Here is a 22,894-nt window from a genome sequence, read left to right on the forward strand (position 1 = left end):
GTCAGTCCCCGCGGTCCCCAAGCACCCGGACACCGTGACCTTGGCGGCGGCCCCGCCGTCGGCGAAATGGGGGGCGGGGGGACCGGGAGAGCCCCGGGGCCAGCACGACCGCGCGTTGGCGAACGGAGTATCCCGCGCGCTCGCGGGGCTGGGGGCCTCTCGACCGGTCTCGGGAGTTGCGTGGGCGGGGGGTGGGGGGCTGTTGCCCGGAAGCGCCCCTCCCCCAAGGGCTCGCCCCGCCCCCGCCGCTCGTAGTCTCCCCACGCCCCGCCCCCGCCCAGGGCCCGCCCCCGGATTAGGGAGCATCCACACTTCTCCTCCCGTCGGTCATGCTCGCTTTCGGCCTTTTGTACGGGGTCGGCTCATTGGGCAGATGAGAAGGTCTCTCCGCCCACCGCCCAGAAATGGCCAATTGCAAGAGGTTTCACAGGGCGCTGAACTCGCGGGAGCGTCACCGTCCTGCGACGCTTCTGGGAATCCTTAGGCCTCAGTGGTCTTTGCCCCCCGGCCCCAGGCTCTGACCCCAAGGAAACCTCGGAGACCTGTGCCTGGAGAGGTGACCGCCGGGCATCCGGGGAGCTTTTGGAGATCTCGGCCTCCTTTATCCCCCGCTGCTCGCCGGCGTGTCCTCGGGTGGACGCGGGCACCCCGAAGGGGAGTTTACAGACGCTCCCTCACATCGGGGACGCGGCTCCTTTAAGGGCGTAGGTGTCCAGGGCGCCGCCTGACTGAAAAGTCACCCCCCCGGCCGGGCTCCTGGGGCGGACCCGGGGCGCGGGCGCGCGGCGGCGGGGCACGGGCAGCGGGGGGCGCGCGGCGGCGCGGGCGGTGCTCGGGGCCGGGCGGCGGTGGCAGCGCGCGAGGCAGGCGTGCAGAGGGCAGCCCTGCACCAGGCCCCGCCCCGCGCGCCCCGCCCGCGCCAGGGTCCTCGGAGCTGCTCGGGCTGCGCGCGGAGCGGGCTCCGGAGGGAAGTCCCGAGACAAAGGGAAGCGCCGCCGCCGCCGCCCCGCTCGGTCTTCCACCTGTCCGCGACGCTCGCCGGGGCCGCGGCCGCCCGAGGTGAGCGCGGGCGGGGGCCGGGCCGGGGCCGCGGGGCGGGGGTCGGGCCGAGGCCTCTACTCCTGTCGGGCCCGGGCCCCCGGCTGCCCCGCGCCCCGCCCCGCCGAGCCGGGCCCCGCGCCGCGGCCGAGCTTCCCGGGGAGCCCGAGAGGCCCCACGCTCGGCGCCGGTTCGGTCCGCGCTGCTGGCGCCGCGGGGCTGCGGCCCGAGCGCCCCGGCCGCCGCAGGCCTTGGGGGCCGGGGCTCCCCCACTTCGCCCCCGAGGTGCTCCTGGCGCGGGGCCGGGGCAGCCACCTGCAGCCGGGGCCCCGCGAGGCCGCGCCTTCCTTCTGCGCGGGGAGCGGCTTCCGGGGTCACTGTCGCCCCGCGGACGGAGGGGATGGGTCGCGGGGGAGACTCTTGGATTGCAACACCGCTGGCTCGCGGGGGTGGGGGCCGGCGAGCGGGCTTGTTTTCGGTGCCTTGAAACCAAAACAAGTCTTAAGTTTTCCTGCGCCTCTGAAGATGCTGCCCTGGCGCTTGCTGGGGCCCTGAACGTGAGCGCCTCGCTGGAGGGAGTTTTATTGTTTTGGGGATGGGTTTTTACCGGTTGAATAGTGGTTGGCTCTGGTAGTTAACGTGCGTGGGAGGAAGGTAAGGGAGTGATTAGCTGGGCTTGTGATCGTGGCCTGTAGTCACGCTTGAATCGCAGAATGAAGTGGTTTCGTTTTTATAATTGGAAGTTACGCTTTGTTTCTCTGTTTGCAAAGTGCCTGTCTTTGGGGAGTTCGGTTTGTTTCCTTTTATAGGACCTACGCCGAATGTTTTTTGAAGAACAAGAAACATTGCGTTTGGGTAGAGAAGCTGCGCAGCGGAAGACAGGACGGGACCTGAGTTTGTCCTGATTGCTCCTTCAGAGGTCCCTTCCCTAGACCACTGGGTGGTTGAAGGTGTGCGCTTGTGTGATGTGTCAGGGTTTGGGATCTTGCTTCAGAAACATTCTGGGGGCCTGGGGCAGATCAGGTGCGGCCAGGTGAGCGTCTCCTGACTGCAGGTGCCTGGGTCTTGCAGAAGGGAATACCTCCCCAAGCCTGGGAGAGTTTGCGTTTGGGTGCAGGAGGACCTTTACAGGCTTCTTGTGCCAGCCGTCGTGGCGACCACCCGTTGTGGAGATGAGTGCGGTGGAGTTGTGAGAGGTGAGTGCTTTGCTCACCTTCAGCCAGGAAGTTGCTCGGAAGTCGGTGCTGTCAACCAGCAGAGCAAGGTGGTGATCCGAGAAGCTAAAGCTCAGCCGGTCGCGGGTGCCCAGCAGGACAGAAGGCAGACCTTCAGGCCACTCCTGGAGTGCTTGGCCCTGTCCTGGTTGCTGCAGTGTCTGGGCCTTGCTTGGCTCTGATAGATGAGGGTTGTTTTTGTCTTTGCCTCATATAAGTTCCCTGCTCTGAAGGGTCTAGTAACTGCTAGCCATTCACTTAGTGCTTATCTGTTAATTTGGAAGGGCAAATTCGATTTTCAGCGGGATTTTGAATGCTTCGTCTGTGTTGTGATTACATTGTAACACATTGGCCACTTTCTCCAGGAGGCCAGTAGGAGGGGGAGCAGGGGGAGGGGCCTGGCTTCTGCCTAGGACAGGGTGGGTGTGCACCTGTGGCTCCTTGCCCTGTGGTGCAGTTTCCTGTGAGACCACCCCGTGGTGCTGAGTGCTTTGGGGCAGGGGATACAGCAGCATCAGCCAGACCTTGGCGGGAGGTCTCACAGGAGCACCCTCACGACTTCTCACATCTGAGACAGCAATAGCTAGGTGCTGGGACGGGGGCCTCTAGGTGGCTCTGTCCGGTCTTCAGTAGGAGGGCTACCTGTGGCAGGGTCCCAGGCCTGGCTGGCCTCTCTGGGGCTGGCCTCTCTGGGGCCTGGCCTTGCCTGGCTGTGAGGATCGTGTTGGCCATGGTCCTTCAGTGTCTGGAGCACTGGCCTGGGGCTTCAGAGACCTGCTTGATTCCTGGCCCCGCTCAGACCCCGGGCACCTGGGAGGTCGTGGCTCCTCAAAACGGCCGTTCACCAGGCTGCTTTGCACCGCACCAGGCACAGGCTGTGGCTACTCATGAAGCCCACCCTGGGGCTGGGGAAGCGAGAGCTGTGAGTCCTCAAGCCACAACTGAGCTGCTCCATGTGGAAGTGGAGGGTGGAGACACGTGCAGAGAGAGCCTTGAAACCGTGGTTGGCGGGAGCTCCACTCCACTCTGGGCTCGAACCCTGCCTGCCCACAGCTGAGCCCAGCTGTGTCCCCCACTTTCTCCCTTTCTGGCCCCTGGCTTCCCCCCACCCCCACTTAGAGAAGGGCATGGGGATGGGCAAGTGGTCCAGAGGGCAGGCGGCCTGCGGGCTCCTCCGCATCCCTGTGAGGAGGGTATGGGGAGGGACATCCCGGTGGGGCCCAGTCTGGGGCTACCTGTCTTGGACTTAATCGTGTAGCTGGAGGCCAGTACCTGGATGGCCCCTGTCACCCTCTCGCTGTGATGCCAGCACCTACTGACTGGAGGACCCGGGTTCCTTTGCCTGATTTTTCTCAGGCTGCCCTGAGGATCCGTGTTTGGTTAAAAAGGAGCCAAATCCACCTGCAGGGCAGGCGGCTCTAGCAGCCCCGCCTGGCTTCCAGCACCCTGGTTCCCTGGCGACACTGGACCCGCCTGGGCTTCCTTGATCCCAGCCCCACCCCTGATTTCTGATTTGCTGCCTCGGGAAGCCATCGCGCCGCCCAAAACCTGAATGTGGGCCTCTCGGAGCTCCTTCCTCAATGAGTCTGCTGGGGACTGGGCCTTGCCTCCCTAACAAGTGCCAGGTGAGGCTGCGGCGGCTCTGGCCCAGGCGGAGCTGCTGACCTGGCCCCTCCCTGCAGCTGTGAGGTGTGTGAGGTTCGTGGGCCTGCACAGGTGCGGGCGCCATCCAGGTCACCAGGGCCCTTGTAGGGACGGCCCCCCCACAGTTTGGAAGGCCTGGCGCAGCCCCCAGCTTTGTTGAGGTGGCCCTTGCTTGGCGCTGAGATGCCAGACTTGGAGGCAGCTTCAGTGTTCCCGTGGACTTTGAAAACCAGCACACACTTGGGTTTGAATTCTCTGGCAGGTTTTGTGCCCTGAGTGCTGTTTTTCATGGTAAAGGTGACCACCAGTAGGGTGACAGGTGAGGCTGGTGTCGAGGCTGCTGGCCCTGTCTGCCTGGTGTCCCCGGGGACAGTGCGGGCCGACAGGCTCCCGCTGGGAACCAGAAGGCAAAGGTGCCAAGCCCCTGAGGTCCCGTGCAGAAGTGTGGAGCTGGAATCTGGCGTGTGTGCCGCTGCCTCTGACCAGGGACCTGGTCCCGTACCCCATGCTCCTGCCCTGCCCCACAGGACCCGTCTGTCCCCTGAAGCCACAGGGACATGCTAGCGTCTGCAGGGTCCGGGAACGGTGGCCCTGTGGGGGGCTCCTCTTTCAGCGAGGCTGAGCCTCTGCCCTGTGGTACTTGTTCCACTCTGTCTTCAACACGGTGAAACCCCATCTCTACTAAAAATACAAAAATTAGCCGGGCATGGTGGCGGGGGCCTGTAGTCCCAGCTACCCGGGAGGCTGAGGCAGGAGAATTGCTTGAACTCAAGAAACGGAGGTTGCAATGAGCTGAGATAGTGCCACTGCACTCCAGCCTGAGGGACAGAGTGAGACTCCATCTCAAAAAAAAAAAAAAACAACAATATTAGGTGTCCCCCTGGCCCGGCTTGAGTCTCAGTTCTGAGCGCCTGATAGTAAGGCGGGGACCCAGCCCTGCCTAGTCCCCACCTGACGGTTCAGTGAGGACCCTGCCACGCCAGCCACCACAGGGTGGCAGCTACCGCCCAGCCACAGTGGCCCAGCCTCTGAACATCCGTCTCCACCGTGGAGCAGAGGCCACGGCACGTGTCGCAGACCAGGGCTCGGGGGGCCCATGGGGAAGGGGTCCTACCTGCCCCCCCACCCCCGGTGATCTGGGATCCACTCATGAGGCCTCCCCTGGTAGACCCCGGGGTCGGACGACGGCTTCCAGGAGGAGAGTCTCTGCTGGGCTGGGCTGGCGCCTGTTAGGAGCAAGACTGCCCACTGCGGGCCGTGTGCACGTGGCGGGGCGGTAGGAGCCCGCTAGCCTGTCCTGACCCCGTGCTCTGCCTCCTGTGTTCCAGGGACTCTGAACATGTCGGGGATCGCCCTCAGCAGACTCGCCCAGGAGAGGAAAGCATGGAGGAAAGACCACCCGTTTGTAAGGAGGGCTTCGTTTCCGTGTGCAGTGCCGCGGACGGCCCCCCTGGGCTGAAACCGTGCCCCCCCCCACTGGGAGGGAGCTGGCCGCGTGCCTGGGTCGCGCTGGTGGGGCTCGCGGGCCGGTTCTCAGTGGTTTTGGTCAAACGAGATGCCACCGCACTGATGTGCTTTTGTGGTTGTTTTCTCTCAGGGTTTCGTGGCTGTCCCAACAAAAAATCCCGATGGCACGATGAACCTCATGAACTGGGAGTGCGCCATTCCAGGAAAGAAAGGGGTAAGAGGCGCGCGCTGCTAGCCTCCTGCCTGTCGGGGCTCAACAGATGCGTGTGGCAACGCCACAGGGAAACTGCTCAGCCCCTGCCGTCTGTGACGGCCGCCCTTGTCACGGGCTGCGGACAACAGGTCAGATCCCCAGCTGTGGCCTGGCCCCCGCCCCGTGCGGACTTGAGCTCAGAAGGTGGTGCTGGCAAGGTTGGGGTGACAGCTGTGTCCCCACCGAGGGCATTTCTGGTTGAGAAGGAAGCAGGCTGGGCACAGGGCTGAGCTGTGGCAGAGGGGAGGGGCTCTGGTGTGTGTTGGGAGCAGGCCTGAGGGCGGGCAGCCTTTGCAGGCTGGAACCCGGGATTCTGCTGTGTCCTTCCAGGTGTGGCTCAGGTCACGGGAGCTGGGTTTGCTGGAGAGCCACCCCGGCGTAAAGCCGCCTCCTGGAGAACCTCCTGGGGCACAGGGACTGGCGACAGCAGCCTAGGATGCCTGCTTGGGGCCCCCTGTGTGTCTGTGGGGAGCAGGGCGGCCTGTGTGCCTGTCGTCTTTGCCCGGCTCCCGTGAAGCACTTGGCCGGGGACTCCAGGCTGGTGTGCACATAAGGTTCATGCTGGTGAACCCTGAAGGAAGGAGAGAGCCCTGAGGTGCTGGTCCTGCCCGAGGCCTTATTCCCTCCGGCCCATGCCACCCTCTGGGTTTCACTCTGAAACTCAAAGCAGCTTCGGTCCCCCTGAGCTGAGTAGTCCCAGCAGGTCTCAGCTTTGCCTGAGACATGGTGTCACTTGGGTTTGTCGCTTGTCTGAGGCTCTGCTGAGAACGTCCCCTGCTCTTCACGTCACCGCGATGCAGGTGTGCGGCCCCGAGGAAGACGGGAGTGGTGTCGGATTGTGGGGTGGCAAAGGCGCCTCATCCAGGCAGGATCTGGGGCGGGGCTTGCAGAACCCTTGGGGCGAAGGCTGTGCTTTTGGTGCTGCCGCCCCAGTGTGTGGCACCCGCCGCCCCGGCCCAGCCCCCGAACCCCGTCTCGTCTCCTTTCTAGGAGGACCTTTCCGACTTACTCTCTGGGCACAGCAGAGGTCCTGACAGTCCCCTTGGTGGGGCCAGTTCAGGCTTTAGGCTGGTTTGGGAGCCGCCACTGTCGGGCCTCTGGCCCCGGTGTCCTGGCAGTCGTGGGAGTTGTGTCCTAGAAGCGAGCCCCTTCCTCCTGGGCTGGCCTGAGGCGGGCAAGCCGCCCATCTCACCACAGTTTATTTCCCCACAGACTCCGTGGGAAGGAGGCTTGTTTAAACTACGGATGCTTTTCAAAGATGATTATCCGTCTTCACCACCAAAATGTAAGTAGCTCACTGTTGAGTGTCCTGGAAGTCAGCCTGTTCCTGTGGGGATCGGAGTCCTCTCCAAAGAGGCCCCAGGCTGTGGCCGTGGCGCCCGGGCCAGGCAATCCACGTGGAGCTGGGAGGAAGATCACAGACCTGGAGGTCGGCTTTGATCCCTGATCCCCGGCTCAGGCTGCAGATTCGAGTCTGTTTCCAGCTCCGGGGGTGGGCAGTGCACGTAATAGACTTAGTCTCTCGTCCCAGCTAATTGGCTGTGAAGCTCCAGAGTCCTGTGGAGGGAAGGGCTGTGAGATCCAGGCTGGAGCTCCTGGGCTAGGAGTGCCTGGACCCTCAGTGGTTGTTGGCGATGAAGACAGGATTTGGTGCCCACAAGAGCCCGGCCCTGGCCGGGATGGATGTGCAGAAGGACCATCACTCAGAGTCTCACCCTCTGAGGATTTATCTTGCTCCACCTTCTTAGCTCTTCCTGTGGTCTCTCATGTTCTCTCCCAGCCGTGGCTGTGTCCGCAGCCTGGGCAGGCCTCGAGTAGGTGAACAGCAGAGAAGGCGTGGGAAGAAAGGGCTGAGGCTGGGTTCAAAATCGAGCCTACAGCTGAGTTAATGATCTCAGTCAGTTCGGCAAAACTCAGGAGAGGAGGGAGAGGACCGCCGCGTCCCTGCCCTCCCGTAGCTGGAAATCGGCGGGCCCTGTCTGTGGTGAATTCCACGCGTTAACACGCACCCAGCATCTAGAGAGTGCCTGGCCACGGCGCGGCGAGAGCTGTGTGTAAAAGCTTCCCCTGCGACTCGCTCAAGACACACAAGTGTTTTCCACAGTGGCACCGACCGGAGGAGCTCGAGGGCTGCTGACAGCACCACCCGGCTGAGACTTGCTTCATTTTGGATTGTCCTTTGCTGTTTGATTTTTTTTTTTTTTTTAACCATGAGTGGATATTAAGATGATTTATTTTAATTAAGAAAAATAAAGAATGGGACAGACTAGCTGCTTTCATTTATTCCGTTCAACCATTTATTGGAATTCCAAGCAAATGCAGCAAGATGAGAAAAAGAAGTCACAATGGAAGAGGTGGCGAGGAAGGCCAGGACAACAGCTCACTAAAGCTGAGGTGCAAGCAAGGCTGGGCGCGGTGGCTCACGCCTGGAATCCCAGCACTTTGGGAGGCCGAGGTGGGAGGATCACCTGAGATGAAGACCAGCCTGGTCAACGTGGAGAAACCCCGTCTCTACTAAAAAAAAAATACAAAAATTAGCAGGTGTGGTGGTGGGCGCATGTAATCCCAGCTACTTGGGAGGCTGAGGCAGGAGAAGTGCTTGAACCCAGGAGGCTAAGTTGCGGTGAGCCTAGTTCACTGCACTCCAGCCTGGGCAGCAGAGCGAGACCCTGTCTCAAAAAAAGAAAAATAGCACAGGACATGGTGAAGGAAACAAAACTAAATAACTATAAAAATAAAATAGAGATTGAGATATACACAAAACTGCTCTTATATCATTTCAATGACCAAGGATTTAAAACTATGCCATTTATAGTAGGTTGAAATACGTTGGAGTACAATAAAAGATTGGTTGAGGACTTCTCTACTGAAAACTGTAGAATATTCCAAGGGAAGCCGAGGCTGGCCTGAGCAGTAACTGAGCTCTGCTTTGCGTGTGGAGGGGAAGACACGGTGCTGCACAGGCGGCCCTTCTCTCCAGGCCCATCTGTGGATTCCGTGTGATCCCAGCCGAGTCAAGCACATCTTGGTGGAAACTGCCCCGCGGACTCTGGAAATGCAGAAATGCAGAGGCCTTGGCTTCTCGGTAGGGGTGGCGAGACCCAGGCTGAGGCTGTGGTGCACAGCACACCCCCCCACCCCACCACCCCCGCCAGATCTGCCACGGGACGCGGTGATGAGACTGCGGGATTGCTGAGGACAGGCAGGCAGGCCTGTGGACAGAGTGAGGAGTCGAGGCCACACTGGTGGTGGCTTGGGCTGTGACAGGACCAGTCCTAAGGGATGTCCCAGCAGGAGAGACGAGCCCTGCCTCCCACCGTAGAGAAACAGCTTCCGGAAGGACTGTGGTGCCCGAGCGGAACGGCGTGGAGAGGAAGACCCAGGAGGGCGTCTCGCGAGCTCTGGGCAGGCAGGGATCTCTTCACCAGGGATGCGCTGAAGTGCTGGCCGGGGGGAGACCGACGGGTTGACTAAATGAAAATTAAGAATCTCTCTCTATCCCAAAGACTGCAGGTGGCACCAGGCAGGTGGGCACACCGTAGTGTATGTACGTATCTCAGCCCTCGCCCTGAATCTACCAAGAGCTCCTGGGAATCCGTAAGAAGACAGACAGCCATGAGGCCTCTACCTGGCCAGCAAACGCGGCAGGGATGCCTGGCTTTGCCAAAGAGTGGAAGCCTCCGCAGTGGGACCTGTCGTACCGCACAGGGCAGCAGATAGCCGCAGCACAGGGCAGCGGGAGCCTGAACCACCGCTGGAGCGGGCAGATGTTCTGAACGTTTCCCCTGGACGCTGCCTGCCGCGCTGGTGGAAGCCGAGCTCATGTTGTAATGCCTGGCTGTTCACTCGAGTCAATCAAGATTCACAGAAACACACGCGTGTGTCCACCAGAGGCACAGATGGGTGTCGGTGTCACCCCCACTTGCCGCAGCCCAGACGTCCTAGGATGACAGATGGGGAAGAGTGAAGAGGCCTCATGACACCTGGCAGGCAGTCCAGACAGGAGGGCACCCCCTTTCTGTTCCTTCTGCGAAGCATGGCCACCTCCAAGCTGGAGGCCATGAGGAAGGAGGAGGCAGCCCCCACCTTGGGAGGGCCTGGCGGTGCTGGCGTCCAGCATCTCTGCCTTTCTGTGGGTAAGTTGTGATTGGTAGAAGAAACGAGATTGAGAAATCAGATTAAATTGAAATTAGGCACTTGCGTTTGCCAAAAGATTCTCTTAGAAGTGTGAAAAGTAGGGCTGGGCACGATGGCTTACACCTGTAATCCCAGCACTTTGGGAGTCCGAGGCCAGTGGATCGCTTAAGGTCAGGAGTTTGAGACCAGCCTGACCAACATGGAGAAACCCCGTCTCTAATAAAATAGAAAAATTAGCCAAGTTTGATGGCGGGTGCCTGTAATCTCAGCTACCCTGGAGGCTAAGGTGAGGCGGGAGAATGACTTGAACCTGGGAGGTGAAGGCTGCAGTGAGCCGAGATTGTATCACGTCACTCCAACCCACGCAACAGAGTGAAACTCCATCTCGAAAAATTTTAAAAGCAAAAACTCAAGCCCCGAGCAGGAGAAGAGGCCTGTACGTGCCACTTGAAGAGCTCCAAAGCAGTCGCCAGGAAGCAGTCCGGGCTGAAAGGGGCGCTCCATGGTCACCAGGAGACGCAGTGGAGGCCGCTGTGCACCTCACCCAGTGGCTGGAATCCACCAGCGACAGCCCGCGTGAGCAGCCTGGAAGCAGCACGGCTTGAGGACCGATGCCGTGACCCCACATTGCACAGCAATGCACTCACGCCAGTGTTCATACTCAGGATGGCCACGCAGCTGCTGGTGTCGCCTATGGGCTCCTGCAGTGTGGGATGGTCCGCCGTGTGGGATGGTCGCAGCGTGGGGCGGTCTGCGGTGGTGTCCTCACTGCATTCTCCAGGGCGTGTGCCCTGTGCGCTCCGTGGTACCTGAAGTCCAGGAAGCTGCCCCTGGGTGTTGGAGTTGGGATTACGGGGCAGACGCAGTGGTCGGTAGGAGCGAGTGTTCGGGAAGCTGTAGGTGTTCGTGGCGCGTCGGCTTTGAGAGAATTCCTCAGGCTGCGCTGGACTTGCCGCACTGTGTGTCTTCCATAGCATTGAGGGAGAATGCCCGGGAAAAGACGGGAAATAGCCTGGAATATCAACGGTGATGGCCCCGACGGGGCTAATGGTGGCAAACTTCTTTGCTTTTTTGTAAAGAAATAACACAGGGTCCTAAAAGCCCATGTGTCCTGGAAGCAGAGGGTCTGCGTAGGAACTGCCGACTCTGGAAGGGCCTTGGCTATGTCCCTGGACATCTCCCGCAGCTCCTCCTATCTCCCCTGAGTCTGGCCCAGCTGGGAAGGACGTGGGGGCCTGTGTTCCCAGACGGCCTGGCTGTGCCGGGAGTTCTGTCCTGGGAGAGACACGGCTTCGTCTCTGGCCTGCGGCCGTGTCCCCAAGGCTCTGTCCCCTGCGTGCAAAGGTGGACATGTCTTCCTCTTGCCTCCTCGTGGCCACAATGTTATTTTTTTGGAAAGTTCTTGGCCACATAACCTGGCTCCCAACCCAGTGGCCCAGTGTTGGGAGGGGGTGGCGGGGGGGAAGGACATGACTCGGGGACAGTGCCTGCCTGCAAAAAGCGCTTCCTTTCTTCCTCGTTCTCCAGGTAAATTCGAACCACCATTATTTCACCCGAATGTGTACCCCTCGGGGACAGTGTGCCTGTCCATCTTAGAGGAGGACAAGGACTGGAGGCCAGCCATCACAATCAAACAGGTACGGGGCCTCCGCCACCCATATGGGCCGGGCTGCCTCCGTCTCCCCTCTGGACACGCGGGTCTGCAGTCATTCTCAGTGGCTGAGGCCGAGTCTCACCGTGTCCCCCTTTCAGACTGCTCACACCCCTGTCTTGTGTTTTTGTTTCTGGCACAGATCCTATTAGGAATACAGGAACTTCTAAATGAACCAAATATCCAAGATCCAGCTCAAGCAGAGGCCTACACGATTTACTGGTTAGTAGCAGCCCTCGCCCCGCTGCTGGCAGCTCCTCTCCATCCCAGCCAAGGCCGCCTGGCAGGAGGGGAGCGGAGCACACAGGCTCACCCTAGAGACAGCCAGGGTCCGCACCTCCAGGGGAAGGTCGGGGCATAAACCCTGTGGGCAGCAGGCACCGACGCACAGGGTGTGCCGTGGGCGTGGACGGTGCCGGAGCCCTGTCTGGGGGAGGGAGCAGGCCAGGTGACGGGGGCTGTCTTGGGCCCCTACTAGGAGGGGAAGGGCCTGGCCATGGGTGCCGGAGGAGGCCATGCTGAGGGGCTTGTCCACCTGCTCAGCCTCCTGTGGACCCCAGCCTCTTGCACTGCCCCTGCTGCTTATCCCCAGCCCCGCACACTTGGCTCCTCCTGTGGGGGCCCAGCACGGCTCAGTGATGTGATGCTGTCACGTAGGCTCGGCTCCCACCCGGTCCCTGTGAGGTGCTGCTGTGGCTACAAGGGTTCCCGTGGTCCTGGGGTCACTGTCTGCACTGAGGAGGGCCTGGTGTGAGTGAGGATGCAGACGACAGCCAAACAGTGCTGGGGACAGCAGGGAGGACCCTGCCCTGAGCAGACGCCACGCGCCTGCCTGTCCTGTCCCCAGCCCTGGGGGCCGCCTCTGCAGCTGCTCTGGGCAGGTCCATAAGAAGGTGGGTTGGGGGCTCTGACCCCCACTGCTGCACCTGCAGCGTTGAGAAACCCAGTCCCATCTCAGCGTGGGTGCCCACACCTCTGAGGGGGTCTCGGGGGCCCCAGTGGCCGGGGACCCAGGAGACTCACCCTGCAGCCACCCCACACGTGCCTGCCACCATGGGCATCGGAGGCACGCTCCCTCCAGGGGGCATCTCCTGGTCGGGAGTGGGAGGCTGAGGGGTCACCGTTGCCCTAAGCCCAGCCCGCACCGGTTGTGAGGAAAAGCACCTGGTTTGGGCCGGGCGCAGTAGCTCATGCCTGTGATCCCTACGCTTTGGGAGGCCAAGGTGGGCGAATCACGAGGTCAGGAGTTTGAGACCAGCCTGACCAACATAGTGAAACCCCATCCCTACTAAAAATACAAAAAGTTAATTGGGCGTAGTGCTGGGTGCCTGTAATCCCAGCTACTCGGGAGACTGAGGCAGGAGAATGGCTTGAACCCAGGAGGCGGAGGTTGCAGTGAGCGGAGATGGAGCCACGGCACTCCAGCCTGGCAGCAGAGCAGGATGCCATCTCAAAAAACAGAAGGCACCTGGCTTTGGAGAGATGTGTTTCTCCCTGGATGCAGGCCCAGCCCAGGTGTCTGCAGGGTGCCCTCCCTGCTGGCTGAGGGTGGCACAGAGGCCCCAGGCAGGGAGCAAGTGTCACAGCAGCCACCCCAGCCTCAGCCTGGCTCCCCTGCACACCTCACAGACGCTCAGTCGGCCGAGCCATTGCTGGAACTGGCTCGTGGGATGTGGCGTGGCCTGGGTTTGTGTGTTGGCCTGCTGTGCCCTAGGAGTTCCGTGAAATGCATTCCACTGGGCAGGAAGCCACAGTGCTCAGGAGTGTCACGTGGCCCTTGAGGTAGAAAATATTTTCTTTTTTTTTTTGAAACAGAGTCTCACTCTGTCACCCAGGCTGGAGTGCAGTGGTGTGATCTCGGCTCACTGCAACCTCCGCCTCCTGGGTTCAAGTGATTCTCCTGCCTCAGCCTCCAAGTAGCTGGGATTACAGGTGCACACCACCACGCTTGGCTAATTTTTGTATTTTTAATAAAGACACGGTTTCACCATGTTGTCCAGGCTGATCTTGAACTCCTGACCTCAGGTGATCCACCCTCCTTGCCTCCCAAAGTGCCGGGATTACAGGCGTGAGCCACCGCGCCTGGAAAATGTTTTCCAGGCCATGTGTGGTGGCTCACGCCTGTAATCCCGGCACTTTGGGAGGCCAAGGTGGGCTGATTGGTTGAACCCAGGAGTTCACGACCAGATTGGGCAACACAGCAAGACCCCATCTCTACAAAAAATGAAAAATTTGCGCCGGGCGCGGTGGCTCAAGCCTGTAATCCCAGCACTTTGGGAGGCCGAGATGGGTGGATCACGAAGTCAGGAGATCGAGACCATCCTGGCTAACACGGTGAAACCCCGTCTCTACTAAAAATAAAAAAAATTAGCCGGGCGTGGTGGCGGGCACCTGTAGTCCCAGCTACTCGGGAGGCTGAGGCAGGAGAATGGCATAAAACCCGGGAGGCAGAGCTTGCAGTGAGCTGAGATCTGGCCACTGTACTCCAGCCTGGGTGACAGAGTGAGACTCCGTCTGAAAAAAAAAAAATTGCCAGGTGTAGTGGCTCACGCCTGTAATCCCAATGCTTTGCAAGGCCACTGCGGGAGGGCTGCCTGAGCCTGGGAGTTGGAGACGAGCCTGGGCAGCAAGGCAAGACTACCTCTCAAAAAAAAAAAAAAAAAGTTAAGCCAGGCATGGTGGTGCACGCCTGTAGTCCCAGCTATTTGGGAGGCTGAGGTGGGAGGATCGCTTGAGCCCAGGAGGTTGATGCTGCAGTGAGCTGAGATTGCAGCACTGCACTCCAGCCTGGGTGACAAAGCAAGACCCCATCTCAAAAAAAAGAAAGCAGGCCGGGCACGGTGGCTCACGCCTGTAATCCCAGCACTTTGGGAGACTGAGTCGGGCAGATCACGAGGTCAGGAGATCGAGATCATCCTGGTTAACATGGTGAAACCCCGTCTCTAGTGAAAATACAAAAAATTAGCTGGGTATGGTGGTCCCAGTACCTGTATTCCCAGCTACTTGGGAGGCTGAGGCAGGAGAATGACATGAACCCAGGAGGCTGAACTTGTAGTGAGCCAAGATCATGCTGCTGCACTCCAGCCTGGGCGACAGAGCGAGACTCCGTCTCAAAAAAAAAAAAAAAGGAATGTTTTCCTGCTTAGCCCTTAGTTGGTCTGCCATCCCGAGCATGGTGTGGGCGTGAGCTCTGTCTGGCCTGCACCCCATTTGCCGGCCATCTCCGGAGCTGGGCTGTGGCTCCCACTTGCCGCATGGGCCAGGCAGGGTCGCAGTACCCCGCCCTGTGTGACTCTCCACTGTGTCTCCTGGGCTTGGTGCCTGCTGGGCTGCACTGTACACTTGTGTTCACGTAAACAAACGTTCTTTCTCCTGCAAACATCCACTTGAAAAGCGCCCTTTGTGAAGCATGTTTGCAGGTTTCAGTCCTTTTTCCTGGGTTTCGTGGAGGCCTTGGGCTGTGTTCTTGCCCTGGCAGGTGCCTCTTCTGGGGGCCCCTGCTTGGTAAAGGCAGAGCCGGGACATGTGGCCACTGCCTCTGGTTTCTTCCACGCCCACCCAGCTGAGCTGCTTTGCTCTGGGGCCAGCTGGTGGTCCAAGGAGGGCGCTGGGGTCTGGGGTGCAGTCCAGGCCCTTGGCCTGGGTGGGGGTGGCGCCTGCACTGCTGCCGTCCTGGGCTGTTGGCCTTCGCTCTGCACCAGGCCTGGCTTGGCTCAGTGTCTCAGACCAGGTCCAATCCTGGCGAGACTGCCAGGACTGCTACCTCAGGAACCACCTCCATGAATGTCACAGTGTTCCCCCATCCTCACGGTCACACTGCCCTGTGTCCCATCAGCTCCTAGGTGCAGCCTGGGCAGCTGTTTGCAGGCGGAACCTCACTCTGCCCAGCTCCGGACGTGTGCCCTGATAACGCCTGCACTGCCCAGCTGGGGCACCACCCCCTTCCGAACCAGGCGTGCCTTCCCACATCTTTGCCCCTGGGGCTGAGTGCCTCATGGAAAAACCCTCCAGAAGTTTCTGTCTGTTTTGGGGAGTTGGCGAAGAACAGTGGCAAGCAATCAGTGTTTTCAGTTTATTAGCGCTGGCCCTAGACTTACAGAAAAGAGAAGCTGCTGATTGCTAGTTAGGACCAGACTTTTGGCACAGGTGACGATGTTGCAGGCCCCCTGGTGTGGGTCCCCTGGGGCCTGAGCCCTCCTCGCAGCCCTGCGGGGCCCCTCTGTCCTCCTCTGACACCACTTCCACTCAGCATGGGTTCCTCTCCTCCCTGCCCTTCTGCCCCCCTCAGACCACAGGACAGTCTCAGCCAGGTCAGAGCCAGCCTGGGCTCCCCACCACGCAGGCCTTCCTGCTTCTGTTACTGTCACGAGCTCCACACTGCCCTTACCCAGGAGGTTCCGTCCTGCAGCCTGGTCTGCCGAGCTGGCTCCGGGGCTGGCGTGTGGGCCAGGCTGCTCAGCCCCCTAACACGTGTCTTTTCTTTTGACCTCCTCAGCCAAAACAGAGTGGAGTACGAGAAAAGGGTCCGAGCACAAGCCAAGAAGTTTGCGCCCTCATAAGCAGCGACCTTGTGGCATCGTCAAAAGGAAGGGATTGGTTTGGCAAGAACTTGTTTACAACATTTTTGCGAATCTAAAGTTGCTCCGTACAATGGCGAGTCACCTGGGGGGGTTGGGCGGGCGCCATCTTCCATTGCCGCCGCGGGTGCGCGGTCTCAATTCGCTGAATTGCCCGTTTCCATACAGGGTCTCTTCCTTCGGTCTTTTGTATTTTTGATTGTTATGTAAAACTTGCTTTTATTTTAATATTGATGTCAGTATTTCAACTGCTGTAAAATTATAAACTTTTATACTTGGGTAAGTCCCGCAGCAGCGAGTCCTCGCTCCGGGATGCAGGCATGCTTCTCACCGTGCAGAGCTGCACTTGGCCCCGGCTGGCTGTATGGAAACGCACCCTCCCTCTGCCGCTCCTCTCTAGAACCTGGGCTGTGCTGCTTTTGAGCCTCAGACCCCAGGTCAGCATCTCGGTTCTGCGCCACTTCCTTTGTGTTTATATGGCGTTCTGTCTGTGTTGCTGTTTAGAGTAAATAAACTGTTTATATAAAGGTTTTGGTTGCATTATTATTGAAAGTGTGAGGAGGCGGCCTCCGAGTGTCCCGCCCTCCCCACCTGACTGCAGCCCCACCGCGGGCCAGGACCAGGCTCTCCCATCTGCTTCGGATGTGCCCAGGCTGTGTGGCTCCGTCTTGCCCTGGATCTTTGTCAACAGGGCTGTGTACACAGTGCTGCTGAGGTTTCTGTGCTCCCGGGATCTTCGGGCTATAGAGCGCTGGGCAGCTAAGATCTGCATAGGTCGGGATTGGCGTTGAGACCCTGGCAAGTGTGCACCGGTGCCAGCTGTCTAGAGGGCCACAGGGCCAGGTCCAGACCAGGGCTGGAGGCTGTGTGAGGACTTCTATCCAGGCAGCCTGCTGGCGGGGGTGCCCCTCAGTGGCCGGGTCACAGGGATGGAGCCGTGCTGGGCACAGGGTGCCACCTCGGGTGTCTGTGTCTCACGTCCTCCGGAGGCAGCCTTGCTACCACCCCTGGCAAACACGGGGTGCTTTCTCCAGGAGAGCCCACAGCCATGGCCCCTCCAGGGAGCGCCAGGTGGAGGGCCCTGGGCGGCCTGTGTCTGGAATTCTTCGTCCTGAGGTTACCTGAGCATGGCCTCTCCTGGGGAGGCTGTGCCACTCAGAAGCCGCCCTGATGCTGAGCCCTCTGCAAAGGCTGGGCCGGCCAGGCCTCTTGGGGCTGCCTGAGCTGTGGCTGAACCGCTGTAAGAAGTGGCCTGGCTGGGAAGTTGGGTGCCAGTCACCTCCCAGCAGGAAGGTGCAGTGGACAGAGATGGGAAGCCCTGGGGGACACAACCCGACGCTCCCAGCCCTCCAGCCTCCGACCCACCACCCAGTCTCCGCATCCTAGTGAGCTGGGCCCTCCTCAGTCACGTTTCAAGCCCTGGGGCTGGAGCTGGCCCTGCTGCCCTGGTGCGCCCCGGCAGCTGGAGCTGGGTCCCGGTGGCCCAAGTGCAGGGTTCCAAGGGGGCGGGGCAGGTGCTCCCCAAAGGAGCCAAGAATGCAGGGAGGGCGGCTGCTGTGGGCTGGGAATCGAAGTTAGAGGTGACTTCCGAAGGCCCCCCCGAGCCGGCAGTGCCCCCCGCCCCCACCGGCAGCTCTGCAGTGCCAGTGCCTTGTTCGCTTTCCTGGTTACGTGCCCTGCAGTCACTGAGCTCTCGGTCTGACGCGTGTGGTTTGTTTATAATGCAGGGGGCCTTACCTGGGGAATTCAGCTGGTTTAAATATTTGTAGCCCGCTCCCAGAATGTCTTATTTTGTAACGACTGAACTACATTTAGTAATAGTTACACATGTATATGGTTAATATATATGGAAATTCAGTATATTTTGTAGTTAACGTATTCTAAAGTAACGGATGTTTCTAGCCAATCGTAGTCACTTCAGCTAATGAAATGTTCCTTTTGTGGTACCACAGTCCTCGGCCTAACGAAGGACGTGAACCTTGTAACAGGAGAGCTCTGAAACGCGGTCACCTTTGTTTAGCGGAAGGGAGAGCGGGTTCCCGGCATGAGGTGCCTCGGAATTAATAAAGAATTGTGGGCGATGGGTTTACCACTGTATCTAAGAATCCACCAATTAAAGCATTTGCACAGACTGCAGTCTGCTGGGTGTGTCCTTTTCTGCCCTGTCCCCGGCTCCCCTGGCTGTGGGGGTGGGAGCCCACTGGGGCCACAGGGCCACTCCCCCCCATCCGGAGGTCCAGCCCTACACCCCAGGGTTTCCTTCCGGTCCTGCCTCCGGCCCTGTGTTAACCTCTCCAGGTGATACCCCTCTAGCCAAGGTGACCCCCAGGCTCAGGGTCTCTTCACCTGTACCTCCCTGGCCTGCTCTAGGGGACTCCTCCCTGGGGCTCGAGGCTGCTCTTGCTGCCCCTGGCAGGGGACTTCCTTGGGGAGCAGGGACCCCAGGTGCCCAGAGCTCTCCTCACAGGGCCCATCCAGGGCTGGCTAGAGCCACCAGGTAGGAGTCCGGTGCAGGAACCCCAGCCCCTGTGGGATGGGCTAGCCAGGCCTGAGCTGGCGCTCGGGGAGCCCTCCCTTGACTTTGGTGGTCGGGCTGGCCGCACGTGCCCTCCGCCTCTCAGGTCCCTTGGGACTTGGGTGTGGCTGGGCTGGAGGAGGCCAGGAGATTTGGCCACCATGCTGGCCACTGCCCCCGGGGACACAGGCTCCTGGCCAGGCTGCTGGTCCCCAGGTCCCGTCACCTTCCTGGACCTGAGGCCCGGCCCCGCCATCACTCCCGGGTGCCACTGATGGGAAGCCTCCCTTGTGGTTACCATGACAACAAGTTGCCAGGTTGGAGGGCCTTGCACTGACTCAGACTGGCTGGAACTGGTTTGAGCCAGCTCCAGCAGGGAGGGGCCTGGGAGTGCTGGGTTTGGGATCCATCCCCAGCTGACCCTGATTCTGGGTCTGGGGGCATCCTGAAGCACCTGCTCAGGAGAGGTAGCCTGAAACCCCCAGGCACCCCCTGGTCTGAGGAAGCCGTTGGGCCCAGTTGGGGTGGGGGCTCCTGGCTTCGGCCCATTGGGTGGGAAGGGGCTGGGACAACTGGTCCCATCCACCCTGCCTGTCTCCGGCCAGTCTGGTCCAAAGGCTCCTGCACCTGCCAGGAGCTTATCCAGCTCTTAGGACAAAATAGGAATGGGCTCAAGAAAACCACCGGCCACATGTGGCCTGGGCTCTTCCTTCCCTGGTCCTCTGCCCTTTCTCCAGGACGCCCTTCACTGAATAAGGCAAGTTCCTACTCCTAGATGCGGACTGTGCCTTATTTATTTATTTACTTATTTAGAGATGGAGTTTCACTCTGTCACCCAGGCTGGAGTGCAGTGGCGCGATCTCGGTTCACTGCAATCTCCGCCTCCCAGGTTCAAGCAATTCTGCCTCAGCCTCCCAAGCCTGGGCTGTGCCTTTAAGGATGGACTCTGAGGCTGGGCACGGTGGCTCACGCCTGTAATCTCAGCACTTTGGAAGGCTAAGGTGGGAGATCACCTGAGGTCAGGAGTTCAAGACCAGCCTGGCCAACACGGCAAATGCCCATCTCCATTAAAAATGCAAAAATTAGGCCGGGCATGGTGGCTCACGCCTGTAATCCTAGCACTTTGGGAGGCCTAGGCGGATGGATCACAAGGTCAGGAGTTCAAGACCAGCCTGACCAATATAGCGAAACCCTGTCTCTAGTAAAAATACAAAAATTAGGTCTTTGAGGAAGACGCAGTGGTGGGTGCTGTGGATCGCCGATCCGCACGCTCCTGCTCCTGACTCACCGCTGTTCGCTCTCGACGAGGAACAAGTTGGTCAGGAAGCCGCGTAGCAGCTATGGCTTTTAAGGATACCGCAAGAACTCCCATGGAGCCGGAGATGGCAATTCACTAAAATTCAACAAATTCAAATCGCTCTAACGAGCCGCAGCGTAAATCCCTGGAAAAGGTGTGTGCGGACTTGATCAGAGGCGCAAAGGAAAAGAACCTCAGCGTGAAGGACCAGTTTGAATCCGACGACCAAGACTTTGGGAATCACTACAAGAAAAACTCCAGATGAGAACCCACAAGTGACTCATTGACTTGCACAGTTCTTCTGAGATTGTTCCGCAGATGACTTCCATCAGTATTGAAGTGGAGTTGAAGTGGAAGTCACCACTGCAGATGCTTAAGTCAACTATTTTAATAAGTTGATTACCAGTTTAAAAAAAAATACAGGCCGGGCGCGGTGGCTCAAGCCTGTAATCCCAGCACTTTGGGAGGCCGGGACGGGCGGATCACGAGGTCAGGAGATCGAGACCATCCTGGTTAACACGGTAAAACCCCGTCTCTACTAAAAAATACAAAAAACTAGCCGGGCGAGGTGGCGGGCGCCTGTAGTCCCAGCTACTCGGGAGGCTGAGGCAGGAGAATGGTCTAAACCCGGGAGGCGGAGCTTGCAGTGAGCTGAGATCCGGCCACTGCACCCCAGCCTGGGCGACAGAGCAAGACTCTGTCTCAAAAAAAAAAAAAAAAAAAATTAGCCAGGCATGGTGGCGGGCGTCTGTAACCCCAGCTACTTGGGAGACTGAGGCAGGAGAATCGCTTGAACCCAGGAGGCAGAGGTTACAGGTGAAATCACACCACTGCACTCCAGCCTGGGCAACAGGGCAAGACTCTGTCTCAAAAAAAAAAAAAAAAAAGGAAGAAAAGCAGGGACTCTGAAGCCCCCGGAGCTGGGAGGAATCGCCTCCCACCCCCAGCTCTGTGTAGAATGATGCGCACTGAGGGCCTTGCCTCTCCCTGCTGGGCCCCTAACCACAGTGAGCACGGAAGCCCACCTCGCTGGGAAAGGGCCTCTGACACCCCCACCCTTAGGCTGGTGGGAAGCCTGGCCAAGGTACAGGGTGCCATCCTCCCTGCCATCCAAGCCTCACTGCAGCAGAGGCTGTCCTGCCTGCTGGGCTCTGGCACATGAGTGGCCTTTATTTGGGAGCTTGCAGGCACGGCCTCCTAGGAGCTGCCCCCAACTTCCGCCTGAGGAACCAAGCAAGGAAAGGCAGGGCCCTTGGAGAGCTCGTGGGGTCAGAGTCCGGGGACTCTGGCCAGGGACCCTGCCTGTCCCGGAGCTGGAGGACCCTGAAGACACTGCCAGAACGTGTTCCTTGCCCACACTGGCCACGCATGGTGTCTTGGGCCCACTTCTTTGTCACCATCCCGCCCTGGACACCTCACAGATGCTGCAGCAGCATGGAGGCCTGAGAAAACTCCAACGTGGCACCGGGCGGTCACCTCCAGCCGGCTCCACCTGTGCACGCCTGGCAGCAGGACTCCCGGGCGGTCACCTCCAGCCGGATCCACCTGTGCACGCCTGGCAGCAGGACTTCCGGAGCTGCTGGTGTGGGCTCTGGAGACCAGCATCTCAGGCATGAGGCCAGACCTGGGCCAAGGCCCTCCCACCCAGAGCCTCTCTCTTGATGGGGCACTTCTACCCCAGGGCCAGTGTGGGCAAGGAACACGTTCTGGCAGTGTCTTCAGGGTCCTCCAGCTCCGGGACAGGCAGGGTCTCTGGCCAGAGTCCCCGGGCTCTGACCCCACGAGCTCTCCAACGGCCCTGCCTTTCCTTGCTTGGTTCCTCAGAGAGAAGTTGGGGGTGGCTTCTGGGAGGCTGTGCCTGCAATTTCTAGGGCTGCCACCAGAGGGTGGTAGCACAGGGCCCTGCACGGTGCTCCTGAGGGTGGAACAGGAACGGGTGTCTGACTCTGCCATGGCCTCACCTGTGTGCTTCAGTGGCTTTGGTGCCTGTGTATCCAGAGCCTGGTGTTTTCCCCCGCCCTAAGGAGGAAAAGCTACTCTCCCTGGCTGCCAGCCCCTTTCCAGCACAAAGTCCTGAGAATGTGAAAAGAGCCAGGCTTGAAAAATGGCTCTTGTCAGCTTTACACAAGCAGCCCTGGTGCCCCAGCAGCCTCCTCAAGCTCTGATCCCATCTGGGCAGGGGGTCTTGTGTCCTGACACATCGCCAGGAGGTGTTCCTGCACCTGCGCCATCCCCTCACTGTCCCCGGAGCACAGCAGCTGTCTGCACTCAGGTCCGAGGGCAGACGCCAGGGTAGCCCCTTCGGAGTGAGGTCTGGGGCTCAGGTGTGGGGAGGGTGGGTGATCCTGTCTCTTAGTGGGAGGGGACTCACACAAGAATGGGCTTCCAGCCCCGAGCTATGGAAAGGTAAATTGGGTCACTAGAGGGGTCGGAGTTCTGGCTGGGTGGCCGCAGTTCCCACCCCACCAGCTGGGACTGAAGCTGACCTGCTGTGAGTTGAGATTGGCTCACCGAGGTCCCCAGCTGCACCCAAGGTGGGCGCTGCTGTTGTCCCCATTTTACAGAAGAGGGAAACTGAGGCCCGGGCCGTGGAGGGTCGCCTTCGGGCAGGGGTGAGCAGGGTGCTGGGACTTTGATCCAGGTCAGCCTGTCTTCAGTCTCAGAACAAGTTGGAGAATGAAAGCGTCGGTCACTGAGTGGGTCTTCACTCGGCTCGTTCATTCTGTGACTCTGCACTGAACGTTTGTGGAGGCGACGGTCCTAGCGACCATCCTATCCTGGGGAAATGGAGGCCCAGGGCTGGTTTGGGACTCAGCTTGTTGCTTTGTGGCCCTGGAAAAGCCCTTTCCCATCTCCGGACTTCAGTCTCCCTACCTAGAAAAGAGTGGGGAGAGGTCTCCAAGCGTGCTTCCGCCCCGACAGACTGCAGTGTTGGTTTGAGGGCTGCTGCCCTTGTGGGGGCTGAGCAGCAGCTGCCCCTCCCAACTTCCTGTTTACTGTGGCTGCAGAGCCTGTCCCTTCACTCAAAGCCAGTGTGATCACCATGGCAACCGGCCCGTGTTTGTTCCAACAGGTGGGCAGAACCTGGTGCAAGACTGCAG

The 22,894-nt window shown here is 59.8% G+C and overlaps 1 protein-coding gene across 3 annotated transcripts; it reads left to right on the forward strand.

Annotated features, from left to right (window-relative positions):
• Nucleotides 1–430: 430 nt before the first annotated feature.
• On the forward strand, nt 431–18,113 carry UBE2I (ubiquitin conjugating enzyme E2 I). 3 transcript variants are annotated; one of them, XM_045382889.3, is made up of 7 exons: nt 431–704; nt 5,225–5,301; nt 5,494–5,577; nt 6,829–6,901; nt 11,281–11,390; nt 11,547–11,626; nt 15,900–18,113. In XM_045382889.3, exons 2-7 carry the CDS (start codon nt 5,236–5,238, stop codon nt 15,961–15,963), a joined length of 477 nt encoding a protein of 158 aa, XP_045238824.2. In that variant the 5' UTR covers nt 431–704; nt 5,225–5,235; the 3' UTR covers nt 15,964–18,113. The 3 variants fall into 3 exon arrangements, with proteins under 3 accessions (XP_045238824.2, XP_015298139.1, XP_045238827.1); XM_015442653.4 differs by having other exon boundaries at nt 431–556; XM_045382892.3 differs by lacking the exon at nt 431–704 and adding an exon at nt 922–1,059.
• Nucleotides 18,114–22,894: the final 4,781 nt, after the last annotated feature.

This window comes from Macaca fascicularis, chromosome 20 (genome assembly GCF_037993035.2).
Source record: "Macaca fascicularis isolate 582-1 chromosome 20, T2T-MFA8v1.1".
Classification (NCBI taxonomy): domain Eukaryota; kingdom Metazoa; phylum Chordata; class Mammalia; order Primates; family Cercopithecidae; genus Macaca; species Macaca fascicularis.

Excerpts from the sequence above, each read along its gene's own strand:
- UBE2I (XM_045382889.3), top strand. The coding sequence starts at position 5,236 with ATGTCGGGGATCGCCCTCAGCAGACTCGCCCAGGAGAGGAAAGCATGG. Across the intron at positions 5,302-5,493 it reads GGAGGAAAGACCACCCGTTT|GGTTTCGTGGCTGTCCCAAC; the intron begins GTAAGGAGGGCT and ends GTTTTCTCTCAG. Across the intron at positions 11,627-15,899 it reads GAGGCCTACACGATTTACTG|CCAAAACAGAGTGGAGTACG; the intron begins GTTAGTAGCAGC and ends TGACCTCCTCAG.